This window comes from Oryza glaberrima, chromosome 1, assembly GCF_000147395.1.
Source record: "Oryza glaberrima chromosome 1, OglaRS2, whole genome shotgun sequence".
Classification (NCBI taxonomy): Eukaryota; Viridiplantae; Streptophyta; class Magnoliopsida; order Poales; family Poaceae; genus Oryza; species Oryza glaberrima.
The window spans coordinates 327,920-349,893 of NC_068326.1; the positions used below are offsets into that span (position 1 = coordinate 327,920).

Sequence of the window (21,974 nt, forward strand, 5' to 3'; positions counted from 1 at the left end):
AGTGTTGGTTAGGAATGGAGTATCAGATTCTGGCGGTTTGCATGCTGTTTGGTCGGCGATGTGCCTTATCCTGAAGATTTATATATAGTACTTTGATTGATGTCAAGAAGGAAATTTCTTTAAGAAACTTTTTACAAATAGCGATTGGTAGAACTGATTAACAACATCCACGGCTCAGAAAAGGAACGCAAACATATTTGATTCTTCCCTAAATTAATTTGCCATTGTTATTTTTACTTGATCATCCGTCAAAATTTACATGAATACACACAACGCACGGACGAACGATTTATTCATGTGAAGGCATGATTTACATCCTTAAAATTCTCTCGCATCTAGATATAGCTAGAGAGTGGCCAGCTGCTGACTATGCATGGAGCTGGCACGGCAATAGTGTACAATGCTACTGTAATTTTGTATTGCTACAAGTACTAGACAGGTACAGGGCTGAGGCCAGTGGATGGCTGTAGGCTGGCAGCATACTCCCTCGCCCACAGATCATAATGTATGATCTCCTCCAGTGATGGCCTTGTTACTAGCTCATTCCGATGAGCGTCGCATGTCAGCTCCACCACCTTGAAGATGTCCAGGTACCCGATCCTGCAAAAACATAACCACAATCATCTATTCATTTGCTTATATATATGTAAAGTTTATCTGACGGGAAAATGTCTACTTGCAAAGAAATAGCCGCGGAAACATTAATTCACCAGTTTAAAAAACTTGCAATGAAGTTTTGTCAGCCATTCACCATTTAGAAAACAATTCGCCCTTCGACAAAAACAAACCTTTTATTTTGCACCAATGGATACCATTTTGGTACTTACCTTCTGATGGCTACAGTGCAAGAACAGGTACCTTACCTTCTGATGGCTACAGTGCAAGAACAGGTACCCCAGCTAAGCTCCAAGGTTTAATCAGGCCTTTTACTACTAGCATAAATTGAGACGTTGCTGGTTTTTTACGATCCATGATAGATCTTAAGGCTCAGAAAGTGTCTGAGAATATTTAAGCTTTAAGGACATGTGTTCTCTTTTCAACTTCTCATGGCTACAGCATGGCATTCACAACAATAGGTAGCCCCCAGCTAAGCTAGCAAGTTACAATATATAAACAGGCCTACTAGCATCAATCAAGATGTTGTCGGTTTATTATAATCCATGATATATCTTAAGGCTCAGAAAGTGCCGGAGAATATTAGCTTTGACGACATGTATGCTCTCTCCTTTCAGCTCGCACTTTCCAAAGGGCAAGAGATATCTATGGACTTTGGTAGATACCAGTTATTCGTTTTGCTGCATTGCTGCAATCAGCAGGACATAATTCTCCTTTAACATTGCAGAGAATAGGTGCGTAAACAAAATCAGACGATGGAATCCACTATGCAATGGAAAGAGGAAAAGGGATGATGATGAGTGTCATACTTTTCATCGATGAACAACTCCACAGCCTTCTCATTAGCAGCACTCAGAACTCCTGTCATGGTGCCCCCAGCTCTTCCAGCTGCATAGGCGAGATCCATCGACGGGTATTTCACATTGTCAGGAGCTTTGAATGTCAGTGAACCCAGCCTGCATTATCAAATTAAAAATTAACCCTTCGTGCAATGAAAAAAGGTCTTCACGGTTAAGTACTATAACTTAACAATTTTTTGTTGCATCTAGTTCTTTTACTTTATTAACCTTTTATTCTTTAAATTTATTACTACTCCCTTCGTCCCAAAATATAGCTAGTAACATGAAGCAGCGTTCATGCCTAACAACCAAAGCATAATTCATTACAAGCGTTAACTACTTGCGTATCACTGGTAACCAACCAGCCAAAAGGGACTTAATCGATCCATTGAACTTTGTATGAAGGTTCGATACGAGCTTCATTGAATTTAAGTAGAGTAGATCCACATATTAACTGTTATAGGATGGCTGCTCAAGCTTACTGATAATCTGAGTGGGCTATGAGAGAACCATGCGATAACAATAAGAAAGCTAAAATTCTTTGAGGTCATTCTCGAACAAAATTATCAGTGGTAATGCAAAAGTAGCACAGCATTTAAGGGAAGAGCCTGTACTTGCAAAGATCTAGTCGGGGCCAGGTGACCTCTGAGCAATAGATTCTGTCTGGCCAAGACATGGTGTATAAGATTGGTATCCGCATATCTGGCCATCCCAGTTGAGCCAACACAGATGAATCCTGGAGAAACAGAACTTCATGAATACTTGAAAAAAAATATTAAGCCATACGTAAACATGAAAATACGGTTGCCATATCAGGATTAAGTGTGCATGCATTAACAGTTTAAAATCCACTGCAGTTGAGCATAACCCCTAAACATTTTCCATAGCTGTGCTGTAGGACTCACCTGGGTTTCAATCATAGAGTGTATGATAGATTGTGGGTGGATCACAATTTCAATGTCATCGTATTCAGCACCAAATAAATAATGTGCTTCAATAACTTCTAAACCCTGTATGAATCAAGTGATCATTTTAGTGCAAATACTGCCAACATGACCTCAGTAAAATTCTGAAAGTTTACTGCAAACACCTTGTTGAATAATGTAGCAGAATCTACAGTAATCTTCTTCCCCATATTCCAGTTCGGGTGCTTTAAAGCATCAGCAACTTTTACTTCTTTCAACTTGTCAACTGGCCAGTCCCTGACATCATCAATGGATATAAGATGGAGTCCAATGTCCAGTAGAAAAACATATATAACACGCATGTCAGTAGATTTACCTGAAAGCACCACCTGATGCAGTCAAAATAATGCGGCGAAGTGCTCCTTCGGGCAAGCCTTGTATACACTATGATAGTAGAGGGAAACTGCAAATCAGCATATAATAGAACAACAGTAAACTATAACAAGCAACATACATCTTACTGCTACTTTGTTTAAGTGTTAAAGATAAAGCCACTAGTGTATAAGAGGTTTTTGAACAGGCAACGTTGAGTACGTACCAGACTATCACAACCTTACACCAAACTTATATCAGATGAACCAAGTAAAATTAGTTACAGGTAATTTATTTTCTGTGGTACCTGAAATATAGCAGAGTGCTCAGAATCAGCAGGAAGTATTTTCACTTTGTGCTTTTGTGCAAGGGGAAGCACAAAAGGACCACCTGCAATAAGTGTCTCTTTGTTCGCCAATGCTATATCTTTCCCAGCTTCAATTGCAGCAACTGTAGGCTGGCAGAGCAAAGAAATTTAAGTAGACAAATCAGCAAGTGGTGCCAGATTCTGGTAATGTAGTTTGCATGCATACAGAACTTCAGCAAGCATTCAATTCTTTCGTTTGGCTACACAACTCATTCGTCTAGATAAATCAAACTTTTAAGAAATAAGTACCAAAAAGAAGATCAAGATATTGAGTAGTCTAAAAGTAGCATCATCAAGGTATGATGGGTGACCTGATATACAAAACGGTCCATGCACGAATGTTCTACAAGATAAGAATAGGATATATGTACCACTACCGTTTTAGTTGTTGCATATCAAACTTTATTTTTTGGTGCATCAGAACTCTATTAAAAAAAATCTCAAATTGCTAGACACTTTTGAGTAGATAATCAGCAACTCTACAAAAGGACTGTTTTGGCATGAGCTCTTCCAATTCAAACATACTCGCCTTGAAAAATTGCAAGTACATTCATGTAACCATAATAACGTATGTATTCCAAGTGTTTCAGTACTATATGTTTAAAATGGCCTATTGTTATGGTAATATAACACTGGGAATATAATTTTCAAGCACATATATTTTCATTTCTTTCTCAATAAATTCTTGAATATACTTGTTGAAACATCAAAGAAATAATTGAGTTTTTGTAATATTAACACCTAATATTAAAGGAAGCAGAGCAAAGAATATGCAATATAAAAAGAAAGATTACCTTCAGTCCTGCACACCCTACTATCCCAGTAACAACTGTAACTGCATCTGGGTGGCGAGCAACCTATTATATGAGAGTTGAATCTTTATAAAATTCACAGCAAAGCATCAGCTATTTAAACATAAATATGACATGAAAAACTCACCTCTATGACACCTTGCTCACCAGGAATAATTTCTGGCTTCCAATCACAATCAGCTAAGGCTTCCTTTAGCTCATCAACTAATGACTCATTTCTTACAGCAACAAGCTTTGGTTTGAATGTTTTCACCTGTTTAGTTAAACAACCTATATTCAGTTAACTTTCATGTCCATAATCCTACCATGAAAGGTCGAAAGAAGGGATATTTTCCTCACAAAATCATTATACCTGATCAGCTAGAAGAGTCACATTGGAGCCAGCAGCAAGAGCAACAACCCGGAATTTATCTGGATTCTCCGCAACTATGTCCAATGTCTTTTTAGTTATGCAAAGAAAAGAAAAGATAAAACACTATTAGTACCACAGAATATAAACGTCGCATTTTCATGTCCAACTAATTTCAATGAATAGCTCAAGACATGTTGATTGATCTTGAAAGGGTCAACTCGTATCATCAGATAAATAGGTCAAACATTTACTCTTAGATGAACTAATTGACCAAACATTGATGTACTAGCACAACTGACAGATACAAAAAAGGTATGGAGTATTAATTTCCATCCGTTAATCTTAGATCTTGATGTTCCATTTACCTGTGTGCCAATAGAACCGGTTGAGCCAACAATTGAGATAGGCTTGGGGCCATCCCATGACCTCCTCCCAGGTTCAACAACGGCTCGACCAGGCCATGCTGGTGGTGGAGCCTGTTGCATTGAACAGCAAGTCCTTCTCAGGGAAACTGCTCTTCTGTCCCTCCTTTGAAACGGGAGGTCCACTGCAATAAAGACAGCCAAATTAAGATATATGAATGAAAATAGTACTAGTAATCAATGTTCAGGCATATATACGTGCCTACAACTCTCTGCTAACTCGTTTGCTGCAATATGCTCAAGAAACATGGCAGAAAAAAAAATAGTCCTGAGGCCTGAGCTAATTGAGGCCGATCTTGACAATTTGGCAGACTGCGTGTTTCATGTGCACCAAGCAATTTAGAGTAAAAGCACGTTACAGTAGTGCAACTCATCTGAATAGGACCATATCACTAGAAAGTAGAAACTGAATTGGAATCTATGCAGAATATATTCTCAGAACACTAGATATTCCAAAGATAGAAGTTGCAAGCATGAAGATAATGCTCAGATATTTCAGAATTTAATCCACCCAGTTGATTACAAAAAGGGGGTCGATTCTAGACACGTAATACTGACAACAGCATAATTCTCGACCAAGAGGAAGTTGCATAAATTCTGGAAGAATTGTGTCTTATACCCGTATAAGAGAAAAATCTGCACCCGTTTTTAATCTCAAAGAAATGAATTCAGACCCCTTTTTTTTCTGCGAACCGGGGAAATTCCACCTTTTCAGATGTCAAAATCAAAACAGTTAAGGCACAGAGTTTGCAACTTTACAATGACTGTGTGTCTATGTTCTCCAGAACTCAGAAGCTGCCATTCCCATGCACTGTGAGAACGAAGACCAATTTTATTTTAGCCCAAGCAATCCAAACCAAAATTGTGGCATAAATCCTTGCAAAAGCAGCAGCTTTCCTAATCCCACTCACAGCATGGGTGCCGGCTGTGTCGAGTGAGTAGAAGTGCCTAATTTAATCGGCACCAGGAATGGGTGCTCTTTGAACACACTGCGGATTATCTTGAAACAGGCTAAACAGATGAAATGAAGTCTAAACAAGATGAGAGGAAAACAGAAGCAAGTCGAGGGCCAAGAAACAAGAAAGAGCAGTAAAGTTGATCCGGAAGGGGATAAGAAAGAGGAAAAGATCCAACCTTTGAGCTGGTTGAAAGCTCCTCCTCTGTTGGAGTCGAGGAATGAGACCGCGGCCAAGTCCCCGGGGAAAGAGACGACCTTGAGCGCCATGGCCACCCTGACTGAGTTAATGCTCGACTCGACGTCTGGTCGGGATGCAGAAGCGGGCGAATGGGGGAGGGAAGGAGTTGTATATAAACAGAGGAGAGGAGGAAGAAGAAGATTGTGTGGAGTGGAGTGGAGGGATAAGACGACGAGATGGGAATCTGAGACTCCTATGGACTGCAGCGCCAGCAGCCGATGCTCCTTGAGGGAGATGGACTTCTCTCTTCTTCTTCCGAATGCCACTCCCAACAGAAAAGAAAAGAAAAAAACAAAAACAAAACGTGAGGACGAAATGCCCTCTCTATCACTGTACCGTACTTTATTTATTTCATATTCATCACTTGCATAAATTTTATTCAAACTCAGTCAAATTTATAATATTCTTCGTACATTCGTATGTGTCTGGCTTTCCTTATGGGTTAAATACTTATCTCCTATGCTTCATCGTTTGTTCTTTGGCTTATCAGCCACAACCGAATTTAAGTTTTAAAACTTAATTTTAGAGTTGTTTTGATTGTTTTTCTCATTATAATTTATTTTCCATCATTGAATTTTAAGTCGTTTATAAAATCTCTACTATAATAAAAACTGAAGATGTTTTTACCAGTACTTTAGTACGCCATCCGTGTATAAGTCAGTTTTAAGTTTGTTCACTTTTGGAAATACATATCCGTAAGTTTGTTCGCTTTTAGAAATACCGTATTAGAAATCTCTTTAAAAAACTCATATGCTAACTTGACATTATTTTCTAGAAAAATATATATTCAAGCGAATTCTTACAGAAAATTTCACAGTAAACAATAATAAGGTTAAAATAGCCTTCACCCGTTGCAACGCACGAGCATTTTTTTTCTAGTATATTAAAAGTTTTATTTAAATTTTTTAAGACATTAATAAGTGTTATAAGTTATAATCAATTGTATGTAAAATGATAGAACTAGATATATTGTTTGCTTTGAGATATTACGGCCTTACGACCAGTAGTGGAACCACCACCCGACGAACCATCCAGTAGAAATTTAATGCTAATGTATGATAAAAAAATATTTTTTTCTAGCAAATACTCAATGCAATTATTAGGTTATTCTGGGCTTTGAAATATTGTGAAGCAGTCTCTTATGTTTTGGGATGGAGAGAGTAGTATTTTTGTTGGGTGAGTAATTAAATTGCAGTGCAGTACTTGGAAGGAGGGGAAGAATAAATGGGAGATTTAGTGGGCCGCCTATGGATGTGTCGCACAAACTAAAACGAGTTATTGCTAATAAAATTGTGGGCAGCACTTGTGGCGTGGTTGAATATTCAGGCATTTTCTTTCTTCGCAGGCGAATGGCGTGGTCGGCCGGTCGGCCTCGTGGGATGACCTACCCTACTTAACATGACAATTACCCATACACATGGGACATACTCCATCTTGACACGACATGTGTGTGTATCTCATCAACCCATACATACACATCTCAGTATATCTGATAGAAGTATGACACGTGTACAGCTGCTCGCGAAGAGATACTAGTGCATCCACTCAGCTGGATCACTTACTCTAAATTTTGGTAGTGGAAATGCACAGCAAATTAAGATGAGGTCTGGCCCTTTCATTTCATTTCTTTTGACCTGCTTCAATCAGTCCATAGTGCCACCACTATGGAAAAGAGGAGCTATCTATAGCTAGTTACGCACTGCGTTTCGCCGATATTTTACTACAGAAATTTGTGTGCTTTCATCTTCTTCTTAAAACTGTATCTTCTAATAGCACTAGTATTTGGTAAATTGCTTGTCTTCCTCTATCAGTTTAAGCTTTTTAGTTGAACCAATCCTTACGTGTGCAACTCAATAAGTACAAACCTAAAATTTTGCACTTACCAATTGGAGAGGAGGTCAAGCTGCTTCTGCAATTCTGAACATCTGCGTGCCTGATCTTCAGTCGTGTGGAGGGAGACTGAAAACAACACAACAGTATGCTCGAAATCTGACAGTTTCCAATGCATGCATAATAGTGCGTCAAAGCTTCAGAGGCATGCAGTGGAATTTCCCAGCCACGAGTTTGAATAACTGAATAGCTAAGGCACCAGCCAAATGTTGTTATTATGTTAATTGCAGGTTTGACCGGTGAATTAGTAGGACTGTGAAATGGACGAGACCATAATCAGGCATGCTTTGAACATGCATGGATTTCTAGTTCACGTGTTGCCCTACTTGCGACATCCCGCAAGACCAACCACAAGTCAAACCAAGTCTGAATTTTTCTTGTTTTTGTACTACAAGGAGCAACGAAATTAACAACCACGAGTTTGAAAAATATCATAATATATACTTCTGTCTCTGCATCTCGGCATGTTTTTTTCCATACATTTTTTTTTTTTGGAGTACCAAGAGAAGAAGAGAGGAGGAGATGCCATGTCACCATCACAAGGCCTGGTTTTTTCCAAGGAGAAAATGAAAGGAAACAAAGAAATGCAACAGACTACGAAACTTGGAGCCACTCTCTGTCTGTGTCCCATGTGCATTGTCTGCACTTGTCGATAACTAACGCCCAGATATAATAGATCCACATGTAAAACAAGGCATGAAAATAATGTTGTTTTTCTTGTAAAAAAAATACAAGGTACGCAAGAAAGCAAGCAGCGCGAGCATCTTGTTTTTCTTGGCCATTACTCCCTCCCTCCCTAAATATAAGTTATTTTGGTTAAACGTGACATATCCTAGAATAACGAATCTGGACAAAAAGAGAATATGTCACATTCGACTAAAATCCCTTATATTTAAAGACAGACATAGTATAATCCCTTCTATTTAGAGACAGACAGAGTATAATCTCAGTAGAGTCAGTATTCACACCCACAGTGAATGAATACACAACATTTGTTCCTCTTCTCTTTTTCTCATAGGTAATCGTCACTAGTCTGTATTTTGTACACGAGAGACGCATGCATCGCGTGGCAAACAAAAAAAAAAGAAATGGAGTAATTAAGCAGCAGCTTCCCGCTCTTGCTCGGCCTCGCCATTGCCCGCATTGGCCATGGCGGCGCCACCGGCGACGTCACCTGACTGTGGCTGCTCTGTCGCCGCGGCGGATTCCGACGGTCTCGATGCCGCTGCAACTTGCTGCCTCGGCTGCCGTATGGCGGCCACGGCCTCCGGCATGACGACGCCCGGTGGCTGTGGGGGAACCCAGCGACGCTGGAACGGGCTTTCAGCTGGTGGAGCTGGAGCTGGAACTGGAGCTGGAGCTAGAGCTTCATCGATGGCGTTGGTGGATCCATGGTGATACTGCTGATACGGAGGAGCACCGTGGTAGTTCGTCAATGGCGAGCCAGGGTTCCACCTGTCATTGCTCATCTGAGGCTGAAATCCGTACCCAGGCCTCTGCATCCGCTGCTGCTGAAATAAGTACTCACACACCATCAAGTTTTGGAATACTATCATGTCTACTGCACCTAGAATCCATGATCATACGATGGCCTACCTCAACATAGGATCTCGCCGGAAATGCTCCAGGTGAAGGTTCTCCCGGTACTGGCATGAACGGATGCCTCCCTGATAAAGATAACACGAAAGAGGGCACACAAAATAAGTGCAAGGCAGAAAAAAATATTCTCAGGTGATGATACAAGAAAGTTGTGCTGCTTCTGGTGGAGGCTACTTACCGGAGTCAAAATCACTGCGTGGTGATGTGTTGTATGCGTTTGTTTGCTGTAAATAGAGAAACCGAATGAGAACTACAACGGAATGATGCAAAGATTAAAAAAAAAGGTATTGACAGAAAGGGTAAATAAGAATAATGAGTTCACAATGGGGTAAATAACAATAAGCTATACCTGAGAAGCTCTCCATGAATTTGTAGTTGGCCCTATTCAGACAGATAACGTCAATATTAGCAACAGATTTAAAGAAACCAATGCAACAAAAAAGAATTGATTCTAACCATTCCATGGGGCAGATTGAAAATGATCCTCCATTAGATTGTACTGGTAAAACCTATTCTCACTCATACGATTCAAGGAATCGCTCAAGGATCTAAACGCCTCTGCTTGCGAATCAAATGCTTGTGCCAACTTTGTAAGTATCTTCTTATCTATAAACAAGTGAGATTCATTAAGACGATCAAACCCGAAACAGTGATAGCTATTGTACATTTCTTCTGCTAAAACATGCTAATGTATCAACGGAAAATTATGAAACCTTCATCCTTTGAAGCAAGCAACTCTTGGTTTGTTTTAGCAATATCAGAAAACGCTGATGCAGAATCTTGTATGGCTGCTTTGATTTCTTCATAAAACTTGGATTTAAGTTCATTCCCAGAAATTTCATCCCCTTCAACATGGGCTCCTTGGATCCAAGATTTTAGCCTAGGAACAAACAATTTCTGTACAAAACATGCACGCATATAGAGTTAATTTCTCAAGAACTTGCTAAAATTAAGATAGTCTGCAAAATTCACGAGATATACCTTGAGGATGACAGCAGCACTAGCCCCAACTCCGAGGAAAACACCTACACCAATGAGAGTACGGGACCAGCTAAGTTGCGGCTGCGCATGTGGAACGATAGGACCAGTGTTAATGGCTTGTGGTGCTTGAACTGTCTCATAAGGTTGTACTCCAGCAGATTGATTTGCGATGCCGGCTGGAAGCAAAGAAAATAACACGGCCTTTAAGTGATCAAGCTAACAAAAAGAGTTTATTTTTCAGTGTATTGTAAGATTTTTGGGTACAGACTTGCAATCACAGATATGAACTACTATCAAAGCACAATAATTTATAGAACCAATCTAAAGATCTAAAATCTTGATGTAATTTGAATTAAGTTAGTGAAAAAGAGCTGAAAATAAGACATTCCAATCAAGTAAACAAAAGAAAAGAAGCTGCCAATAGATCATCACTTGAGCAAACTCAGTGAAACCAATAAAACTTCTGTATGTTGTGTGCGTCCAAGTTAACCAACAACAATATAGCAAAGCCTGGTGGCTATTATGTCATAATACTATATTAGGACAATCCACTCAACCAAAAGTAAGACAAACGCAGTGATATAATATCACTGCAACCCATTGCTGTGCTAGTGCTAAATGTTTATCATGTAGAGCAATAGGGTACCTTGTTGTGAAGCAACAGCTGCAACATCTGTACTGTTTGGCTGTGGATCCTACAAGACATTAAGCTGTTTCAGGAACGTTTCATCTTATTTTCATTTGGAGGTATACAAACAGCCATGTAGGGGCGGTAGAAAGTAAATCATACAGGAACCCGACGGAAGGCCTCGTCGATTTCTTCCTTTGTAAGGCCTTTCTTTTCCAGAAAAGAGCGCCTGTAAAATACTGGAGAACTCTTCACTTTTGGATGTCCAAGAAAGTTAACAGCATTCTGTATGTAATCCTCCCGCATTGGCTGTGGGGTTTGAAGTACCAAATTGTCTGAGAATTCACCTCCACCAGAACCATCTGCAGCATGAGCAAATGGGAATGCAGTTCGATTTTCAGGACAGGGAAATCTGAGTGACTATAACTAACAAAATAACAAGATAATAACTCAAGGTTTCAGAATAGCCAATTTCTCCCCGGTGGTTCCAAATTCATTTGGTGCTATGGACCTCTAAATTGTCGATATTTGCAGCAAAAACTGCAGCCAGCCACTGGACTTGTGCCCACAACCACAAGAGGGCATGAACTTGTCTTGGCTGAATCGCCTCAAAAGCTAGTTGCCCTTGCTAACGAGGCTAGAATTAGTGATGATATGAGCAGCCAGGACTCTTACGCTTATTCCAGTAGGCAATCGCGGTACAAGATTCGGCGGTTCTCATGTTCTAACCCTCAAAATTACCAAACCCTCGTCTCTCAACAGAAAGAGAAGAGTTGCTCATAAACTCAGTCCCAAATTATATGGCTAACAATCGGCGGGATAGAAACATCGAGCAAGAAGCGCCAAGATTCCATGTCTGAAGAAAAGCGTCACTTGATCCAAAGGATTGGACGGGGAGCGCCACGATTTTCGGAGGATATGAGACAGTAAGAGAGGGGAAGAAAAACCTGACCTTGCGGCGAGGAAGTGGAAGATTGGGCGGCCATCGGGGTAGCTCAGGAGCGCACGAATCAAGAAAGAGATTTCAGGCGGCGGCGGCGGCCGCGAGTCGTCGGAGGAAAGAAGCAGCGATGAGCATGTGCGATATTCACATGTACTTTATCTGCACGCGGAGGGTGTTTATTTTGTTTCCTCCAAGAAAACGAAACGAAACGTGTCGCTTCGCTCACACACAATTTCATCAAAGCAATCCCCTTCTCTTCTTCTCTCTGTGTAGCCATGGATAACTGTGGTGAGGACTGATGGTCACTTGCAGTTCGGCATTTATTCTTTTTCTTTCTTTTTTCTATCTACTAACAGAAGGCTATGGGTAAAAAAAAATGTCCGTGTTTTATTTTGCAAATGCTTATTATATATATATATATATATTCACTTGATTTAAATAAATATTTAAAAATTTTCATGGACTAATTTATAAAACGTGTAAAAGTAGTTGTGACGTGCCGATGGTAGATCCACCACCACTTAGGCTGTGCTTGGAAAGGTGGTTTATTAATGCATAATTAGTTAAGTATTAGGTAAAAATTAAAATGAATTAATATGTTTTTTTACACAACTTTCGTATAATTTTTTTTTTTGCAAACACTATAACTTGGCCTTATTCTTGTATTGTGATATATAGAATATCAAAGAAAGATGATTCTGATCGCATAGGTGGATGTCCACCCAACTGTTGTGCCGTCAATGCATCCCCCGAGATATGTGCACAGGCAGACTCGTATTCGGTGATGGGCGTGGGATATGGGTGGCACAGATCTTAAAGAACATTGGATGGAGATTGGCGTAGGTGGACATCCACCTAGGTGTATAAAATTGATTCTCGAATATCAAATAGTAGTAACAAGATCCTAAGTGTGGTTATTTTCCGAAACAAAAAAATGTTAGGATTTTTAGTAAATAAAATACTAGGAGGTAGTACATGATACCATAATAATTTTTTAAAGTAAAACTCTATATTCCTCCTACCTCACAAGGAATTTTTGAAAAGATAAATAAAGATGTGCTCACAAGCATTTTTTTTTTCCTACAGTATTATCCTAGGTGTGTTCGGCTCCAAGAAAAAAAAGAAAGGGAGTACTTATGCATTTTTCGAAAGATTGTTATGATCGTTTAAACCCATAATGTTTAGTGTCACGATCGTTTGTTGTTGTTTAATCTATAATTTTTTTTGACCTTATCTATAAATTTATTAATACGGAGTATTTGGTAAGATATTTTGGGAAGGGAAATCATCAAATCAACTAGCCACATAAGTCGCGTGTTGCGCGACTCTCATTACCTACGCCATCACATGTGCCAAAGAGGTAAAAGGAAAACCCACATAACAGCCTGAGATAGTACATGATAAATATTGAACTCAGAATACAGCTTACTGAGCTTTTGATTTTTTTTGGATTAATGCTGACAACAAATTAAACATATTACTCTTCAGTTTTTAGTGTCCATCGATACAACAGTTAATATAAAAAAAGAAAAGAATGACGGTCAAAATATATCATCCATTGCTTGCTTATGCTCTCCAATGTGATTATGCTTATTGCAATCATTCTCTGCCTCTTCAAATGTAAAGAATATCATATCATAAATATATGTTGACACCAAGAGAAAATGTCTAAAAAAAACTTTGAAAATTGTACAACAACAAAAAATCTGAAACATATCGTAAGTAGCACAAAAGCATGGCTGGGGTCTAGTATTTTTTTAGAGAAGGGGTGTGGAGTCTAGTATACAGATCCAACCTGTAATCACATTCATAAATATCATACTATGGCAAATGTAAATACAGTATCCCTCCCACTTGCCTTCTTAGTTTAGGATATGATAGACAGTTCAACGCTTCATATTACCACGGCTATTGTTGCTATGACCTCAGAAAGTAATAATTAAACACAAATTTCAGTAGATTGTTTACTTGAGGCAATAGTGTGACATGGAAGAACACTTACTGACTAATGGTTGATAAGGAATTCCAGTGCAGATGAATGTACTCGAGGAGCCCAATTCAACAATATTGGTATGGTTCAACACCCAGAAGTTAGACACAATACCAACAAAAAAGAATGTGTAAATTTCTATGACTCTTATCTATAGCATATAATACAATGACTTCTGAAGGAGCCAACTTGCATATAATTCTAGATTTTTCTTATCACAACTTGTCACAACTAAATTTTTTTAGCAGCTAACTTGTCACAACTAATTTTTTTTAGCAAATATCGAATTAATCCAATACTCATGGAATTTATTTGGAAACTGAATTTTATATGTTTATGTGCAAAAGTAATAAAGATACTATCTCAATCCACTTACAAACCATTATGCTGCTAGTTTTAAACCCATTTGTTTTCATATGCATTTTGAAATGAGTATAACATGATATATGAAATTCAATTGTGCGTGTAATTGTTTATCATTAATGAATTTGAACCATCAACACATTTTTCTATTGTATAACTATAATATTTATTGCTTACAATCTTTCTTTGTTTGTAGGACACGTTCTTTTTACAGTGATCTTAAATGAAACCTGCATAATAAAAAAATGCAAATACATAAGTGCCTTTAAACACCCCGTTTTAGAACTTGTTGATCTTTTTTAGTCCAAACTTACTATTTTTGATTTAGGTCTTAATTCTCAGGCGTGTACTGTTAACTGACTTAATTCCACTTTAGCAGCTAGGACAAGAATGTGCTCAACTTCTCAGAGTTAGCTGAAGACCTGGTATCTGCACATCATATACAATGAACACTGTCAGGAGCAAGAAGTTATACTAACCACTGCTATCGATGTTGACTTCCCCAATCGTGCAGTTTTTGGGACCTTTAGTCTTTCCGTTGGCAATCTTCACCAGAGGGGGACGAGAAGAATAACTGGAGAAGGGGATGGAGGCGCTGCAGACTGCAGAGGAGGTCAAGGGGATCTCTAGTGGAGATGCAAAAGACGAGGCGACGGCGATTCGTAAAGTAACGTTCTATGCGTGCCGCCATCGGATGGAGCCATGCTCCCGAATTATACCCTGCTATTGCCGGAGAGAGCTCTGATCGATGGGAGGAGGTGGTGCTGTTGGGGATGAGGGGAAATAAGAGGGGGCGTGGCTAGGAGGAGGCGGAGGCGGAGAAGGGATGGCGAGAAGGAGCGACGGGAATGAGAGGAGGCGCCGTAGCGGCGGGGAGGAGAAGAGGCGGAGGCGCTGCAACGCACGGGAGGGAGGAGGGGGAAAATGAAAATGTGCAGAGAGGGGAGGACCAGAAGGTGAGAGGATTTGAAGTGGGCTGAAAATAAAGGCCGAAAGCCCATATGAGATAAGCTTTGGTTTGGGGTCCGGCCATGTCGGCGACGATACCAAACAGAAGCATTATCCGTATCCGTACCAAACACCAACACTGCGAATTATATATATATAATATATATATATATCTTCCTCTACATCTACACGACGTACACTTGGATACTGCAGGTAGATTAGATTAGATTGATCGGCCGGCCATGGCCACCTTCCGGGACCACCTCGCCGTCATCGCCGAGGCGCTCTGCGCGATCGCCGCCGACATGAATGCGGCCGCCCGCGCCCTCGACCCCTCCACCGTCATCAGCCTCGCCTGCGCCGCCTTCACCGTCGCCATCGTGCTCGTCTGCTACGCCGACATCTGCGGCCGCCTCGCCACGCTCCACTCGCAGACGCAGACGCCGGCGGGGGAGGACGAGGACAATAATGCCACGCCGCCGGAGGCTCCTGCTGCTTCTTCCCTTAAGGACCGCCAGCGCTCCAGCCATGGCACCGACACCTCCTCCTCCTCCGAGTCGTCGTCGTCGTCGTCTTCGTCTTCATCATCCGAGTCCTCGTCCTCGTCTTCGTCTTCATCATCCGAGTCCTCCTCCTCGTCGTCGGATGATGACCTAGCGCGGGGACGTCAGCAGAGAAACCCTTCTCCTCCGCCGCAGTACAAGAAGGAGGCAAGGAGGAGCCCTTCTCCATCGCCGCCATCGTCGTCGTCAACCTCAAGCTCTAGCTCGAGCTCAGGCTCAAGTTGGTGGACTCGCTCTGCCAGGAGTTTCTACTGATCCAACAATTGTTATTACTAGTGCTTGAATACTCCCATATAACATAGGTTTCTATTGGAATATTATATTAGGGCAATTTCAGAGTTTTTTCATCATTTATACATTCATCATTCATAAATGTTTAATCTAGTGGTTGTTTAGAATCCATTAATATTCTATTGATTCTCCTTTTTTCATAATAGCAAGTTTTATAATAGAGGTGACTGTAACCTCCAATTTCATATATATCATCTTTATATAGATTTAAGAGGTAACCAGCTACCTTCGTCCCATAATAAGTTGACCTATGAGATATGATAGTAGTACTAAAAATTTAGACAGAGTATATCTAAATTAATAGTACTAAAATATATCATATTCCATACTAAGTAACCTTATTCTTAGACGAAGGGAGTATACAATAATAGTTACTCTAACACACAAACCCCCAATAACTCTATGCTCTCATATTTTTACTGAAATTTGTGTAATGGTTGCTCTTTACATGAGGGATAGCTCATTCACTCTCTAATATAATCCTTTCTCTCTTCCACATGTGCAAATGAGCCTACACGGCATATAGGGGCAAGTACTTAAGGGGTTTAGGACAATAACATAGGGGGGGGGGGGGTCTTAAGCCTTTAAGGTGGATCTTATACATTGTGAGATTAATTCTTACAGGAGGCATTTGGTTGAGGTGGCTATATGCATAAAGACCACCCACAAGTAATTAAAAAGTCACTCTTCACTCTCACATGGTAGTACTAAGGGTGAAAACGGAATCGGTAGCATCTCTTTCAAAAAGACGCTCGATCGGTCGGTAATTGACTATATTTATCATTTAAACGACACTTGTCCAATACGATACAGAAAGAAATTGAGAAAAAAAAACAAAATTTACATATAGCCAAAAACGAAATCAGCAACTATAAAAAACAATGCCCTTCATACAGAAACAACGCTTGGTCAATCGGGAATTTCCATAACCATTTTCACCCTTAGGTAGTACTTCTCTCTGGGTACTCTTGTGTTTGTAAGGTCCACCTTAATACTGTCTCTTACCATATACAATGTAAACATAACAATATACATTGACAGACATTCCACTTATAGTACTTGCTAAAGGCATATGCTTTTTTAGCAAAATCTCTAACCCAACAACCACTAGCCATGAGAGAGGGATGAAAGAAATTATTTATTTATTTCTTATGGCTAAGTAATTAAGTATATTACATTGTATTTGTTACTTATTAGTCTTATAATGTATATAAACTGATAGTAGTATTGTTTATTCCTTCTCAATTTTAAAGATACACTGGTGATTCTCTTAATGATACGCAGAGAGATGAATGTGAAAAAAAACGCAGTGCCTAACTAATCTCACTTTTTGAACCTGATATTTAAAATCTCACTTGCCATGCATGGATAAACATTGCACTTGTTCAAGGCATAACATTGCAGTGATCACAACAAAAACAGCAGATTGACGGAAGAGCTCGATTATATTACAATTACAGATGCTCGTCCATTGTTCCACCACCCAAATAAAACGACATTCAGAGATAGATAATCACCAGAAAAACTGCTGCTTGTCGTCTCTCAAGTAAATCGATCGAGGCAGGCATTAATGATGGAAAATCGTCAATAATAAACAGAAAAAAAATGAAAGAAGGGGAATACTAAATCATAGCAAGCCTTACTGCCGCATAATAGGGGGCCGGCGCATTGAAAAAGGAAAAAAGAAACTGAAAAAACAAAGTGCATACATCATACACGGCGAAGACGAAGCCGTCATCCAGATTATACTCTCAGAGATGCAGATCGTCGGGTGGTTCTGTAGCGAGGGAAGCACCGGAGAAGGCTCTGTTGATGATGATGATTATGATGCTGGTGATGGTGATGGTGCAGCGGATGCGGAGGCGGTATATATGACTGCAAGAAGGATGGATCCTCTTCAAGAGCTTCTATGTAGCTCTCAAGTATGGCGACGATGTCGTCGAACTGAGGCCTTCTGTCTGGGTTGGTCGCCCAGCACTGAGTTATCAGATGGCTTATTGCCACAGGGCATGAAGGAGGCAGTGGTGGCCTAGCATTCTGCACAAAAGCTATTAGTTGCAAAACTCCAATAGATGAAGGTCATCAGTAACAGATAGGACAAGCTAACCGACTCTTATTTTCCAAACTTATGGGATCATATAGATATTTGCTGCGCAACACAATGTGTGGAAAAACACCATATTTTCAGCCTATTCAGATTTCATCGCTAGTTGAGCAGTAATTACCTAAATGGATCGAGCATGTTTAATATGTTTTTTTTCAAGCTAGAAATCATGTCAACAGAATTACAAACAATTTTTGGGGTGATACAGAGGATTTAAGCAAAAAAAAAGTTCAGGCTTAATTAAATCCTCTAATTACCCGCAATTTTGATACCAATAAAGTTCAGGCTAATTAAATGTCCGCCATAGTTTCCATAAGGGAAAAAAAACATTTTTTACTCTCTTACAGAAAGAAACCAAAATTTTCTACTGGTACTGCGACTGAAAAGGCAGCAGCATCTCATGATTTTAACAGCCTACATTATAGCCAAGGAAACAAAGATGGACATGAAGATTGGAGAGGTGGCATGTCAAAAATTCATACCTTCAAGGCAACAGCAACAGCAGCTTGCTCGGGTGTCATCTCACTGAATGGTACCAAAGCAGTCAAAATCTCCCACAAGACAATTCCAAAGCTGTATACATCAACCTTCCTCGTATGGTGTTTCTCTTTGATCATTTCTGGAGCCATCCACCTATACGTTCCAGTAAAACCCTTACCACTTCCGCACTGCGATTCTAAGCACGAAATTCCAAAATCTGCCACCTTTACTGACATATCTCCATCGAGAAGTATATTCTCTGACTTCAAGTCTCTGTGAAGTATGCCTTGCGAGTGTAAGTAGCTCATTCCACGAGCAATCTCTAAGGATAACTTCAACACTAATTCAATTGGAACAGAATGAGGTTCTTGCTGATGTAGATATTTCCTAAGGGAGCCACCTGCCATGTACTCAGTAATGATACAGAAGACTGGTGGTTTCTTGCATGCTGCAACAAACTGAAAAACAAGAGTTTAGATATATTTCTTATCAGTTTGAGACTCAACAAAATGAGCAAACGAGATTAATTGGTTACAAGAGTTCCTTCACAAGTTAAAAGTAGTGGGCATCTTTCATTTCAAATCCAGCATGCTTTATATGTAGAGAAATTCTTTATTTGCCTCTGTAAGTTGGCCACTTCCCTTAATTACCTCTCTGAAACTGCTCATCCATTCAATGACCCTTGTTCTTAACTTTTACCCTCTATTTGCCCCTCCCATCACTCTGCGCACTGTGCAAATTTCGAAGGGGCAAATAGAGGATAACAGGTTAGAAAAGGGGTGACGAAGGGATGAACAGTTTTTCTATCAAACTATCAGAACCAAGACCTATTTTAGCAATATATTTAACATGGACAGCTAAAATATTATAACGGCAAATAATGCAACAGAGGAAAACGATTTGAGATCAAATGCGGCCTAACACTCATATAAACCAATTTCACAAATAATTAAGGTTCTTGCAGAAATTTGCCAGTATTACTGAAGAACATTTGGAGTGCAACTTGCATAGATGTCACATGATTTTTGTGCTTACTCAACTTCGGTTGGTTTGACAAAGTGATACTTTCCATGTGATCTGTGGGACCAGTAATCCAGGTAGGCACTTGATAAAGTGAAAAGTAACATAGATTTTTATCTGTAGGCAAAGTCACGAACTATCACTCTCTGAGTCAATTCTCCGTATTAAATTCTTACGAGAGACACTTTTCTTGGCATATGAAAGCAGTTAAGTTTGGATGTCATATATGGTCCACCACGCACTTTAATTAGGAAAATAGCATCTTTTAACTTCTCATACAAGTATCTAACATTATCACCTATAATGCTGTATATGGCATGAACTCATCAAGCATAGGATAAAAACCTGAATACAACCATTGGCTGGTGGCTCTCTTTACCCAACTTCTTCATAATGAAGCCAATTCACAGAAGTTATAAAAGTGGTGCGGACAGTGATTGGACTAATCAATTAACCTAAAGACTGGCTAGCTTTTGCAGCACTCGTGTAAAAATATCCTGATATACTGCCAATCAAAGAAACAGAGGGGTTAAACTTTCCTATAAACCACCTCCAGTGGATGGCTAAAAATAGTTAGGCGGCTTAGAGAAGTTTATTAGATGTGCTTCTCCATTCACTGTAGAAATACGAAGCTCTGTTGAGTTTTCTCCAAAGAAAGGAAGCTCTATTAAGTAATATATATGATGGAAAGTGCACAAAAAAACATTCAGGATCTCACAAAAAATCACTAACAATCATTACCAGCTCTCTGCTCGATGGATCGAAAGGGTGAGATATGAACGTAGAGAAAGAGTAGGGAGGAGAACAGTATTGCTGTAACATTTGTACGTGACTCAGATTTCGCTATCTTAACTATCAATATCATACTACTGGAAGAGAAGTTTTTTTTTTCTGCCATGTTCACTCCCTCCTCATTGGGTTAGTATAAACAAGCATGAATCATGTCGCACCCAGACTTATCTTCTCGACCCCATCCTTCCGCCCAATCAAAACAAGGCATAAAGTAAGAACCTTTAATGTGAAGATCGGTTAGCATAACAAATCCTACAGCCTAGTGCACGCATGGGGCACACCAATAAAGCGTAAAGGAACTAAGATGTGAAACTAACAGGCTGTTCAAGTGAGATAATCTAGTATTCAATATCTGGTACAGACAAAACCAACCAAACCAAAACGCAACAACTTGTGTTAGTAGTAAACATCTACGAGCGCACAAGAAATTAAATTGGACTTGATGGATGGAAGTGCACAAAAATGATGGAGAAGTCCCCACAAGATGCACAGGACAGAATCCATTATAATTGAAATAATAATAGTAACAAGTTATTAATAAAGGTACTAGAAAAGAAGAAGAAATAGAAATTGAAATTGAATCGAAGAAGAAGGAAGAAAGGTACCGAGATGATGTTGGGGTGGCGGAGGCGGAGGAGGAGGGCGACCTCGGAGGCGAACTGGCGCTCGAGCTCGGCGGCGAGGGCGGCGTCTTCCTCAGGCTGGCTAACCATCTTGATGGCAACGTCGCGGGCGGCGTAGCGGCCGGAGTAGACGCGGCTGTGCCTGCCGGTGGCGAACTTGGTCCGGATCTCCAGCTTGGACAGGTCGGCGCTCCACAGCTCCTCGCCGCCACCCCGGATCTTGGCTCCCGGCGGAGCCACCAGGTACTTGGACCACGACACCGCCTTCTTGTACTCCCCCAGCGACAGCCGCCTCTCCAGCCTCTTCCCCTGCCCACCGCCATTGCCGCCGCCCTGCTGCTGCTGCTGCTTGAAGCATTTCATCTCCTCTTCCTTTCTTTCTTTCTTTCTTTTCCGCGATAAGCTTGGATCTTCTTGGAATCAATGCACGAAACGCTCGCGGAAGTGGAAGCGAATCGGCGCCTGGAATCTCGCTCTCGCTCGCGGGGATTCAAAGCTTTATGGGAGGAAGGATAAAAGGCGGATTCAAAGCGAAAAAATCGGGATTTTCGGTAGAGGATAACAAAAAAAAAAAAAGCAGGACACGGATATCGGAGGGGATTTGCGGAAAGACAACATTATTTGTGGGTGTGGCTGGGAAGATGAGACGGGCGATTCAATCGCATCCTAATCGAATCGATCCGAACAAGGCAAGAAAGAAAGAGAGAGAGAGAGATGATTCTTTTGATGAGAGTGTAAAAAGCGAACAAGAAGAAGAAGACGACGACGATGAAGTGGCAAGTGCAGCCAGCAGAGGTCGTCAGGTTATTAGTGAAGAGAAGAGAGTGATGAGCTTTTTCGGTGGTTCAGGGGTGCCGAGATTAGAACCGATCGTACAGT

The 21,974-nt window shown here is 40.3% G+C and overlaps 3 protein-coding genes across 5 annotated transcripts; all 3 read right to left on the reverse strand.

Annotated features, from left to right (window-relative positions):
- Positions 1 to 172: 172 nt before the first annotated feature.
- Positions 173 to 6,094, reverse strand: LOC127775901 (1-deoxy-D-xylulose 5-phosphate reductoisomerase, chloroplastic). The gene is made up of 12 exons (XM_052302217.1): positions 5,819 to 6,094; positions 4,628 to 4,809; positions 4,263 to 4,349; positions 4,038 to 4,163; positions 3,893 to 3,955; positions 3,039 to 3,188; positions 2,736 to 2,803; positions 2,545 to 2,656; positions 2,360 to 2,464; positions 2,069 to 2,190; positions 1,425 to 1,571; positions 173 to 600 (listed from the first exon to the last, which is right to left on the reverse strand). The coding sequence occupies exons 1-12, from the start codon at positions 5,907 to 5,909 to the stop codon at positions 432 to 434; spliced, it is 1,422 nt and encodes a 473-aa protein (XP_052158177.1). The 5' UTR covers positions 5,910 to 6,094; the 3' UTR covers positions 173 to 431.
- A 2,650-nt stretch (positions 6,095 to 8,744) lies between these two features.
- LOC127760364 (peroxisomal membrane protein PEX14-like) lies at positions 8,745 to 15,186 on the reverse strand. Of its 3 annotated transcripts, none has more exons than XM_052284604.1 (10): positions 14,754 to 15,186; positions 11,141 to 11,340; positions 10,997 to 11,045; positions 10,351 to 10,526; positions 10,083 to 10,266; positions 9,826 to 9,975; positions 9,719 to 9,750; positions 9,548 to 9,593; positions 9,367 to 9,437; positions 8,745 to 9,281 (listed from the first exon to the last, which is right to left on the reverse strand). In XM_052284604.1, exons 2-10 carry the CDS (start codon positions 11,282 to 11,284, stop codon positions 8,868 to 8,870), a joined length of 1,266 nt encoding a protein of 421 aa, XP_052140564.1. In that variant the 5' UTR covers positions 11,285 to 11,340; positions 14,754 to 15,186; the 3' UTR covers positions 8,745 to 8,867. The 3 variants fall into 3 exon arrangements, with proteins under 3 accessions (XP_052140564.1, XP_052140563.1, XP_052140562.1); XM_052284603.1 differs by lacking the exon at positions 14,754 to 15,186 and adding an exon at positions 11,931 to 12,183 and having other exon boundaries at positions 8,745 to 9,278; XM_052284602.1 differs by lacking the exon at positions 14,754 to 15,186 and adding an exon at positions 11,931 to 12,181.
- Positions 15,187 to 17,481: 2,295 nt separating this feature from the next.
- On the reverse strand, positions 17,482 to 21,974 carry LOC127759965 (serine/threonine/tyrosine-protein kinase HT1-like). The gene is made up of 3 exons (XM_052284173.1): positions 21,078 to 21,974; positions 18,663 to 19,118; positions 17,482 to 18,113 (listed from the first exon to the last, which is right to left on the reverse strand). Exons 1-3 carry the CDS (start codon positions 21,456 to 21,458, stop codon positions 17,820 to 17,822), a joined length of 1,131 nt encoding a protein of 376 aa, XP_052140133.1. The 5' UTR covers positions 21,459 to 21,974; the 3' UTR covers positions 17,482 to 17,819.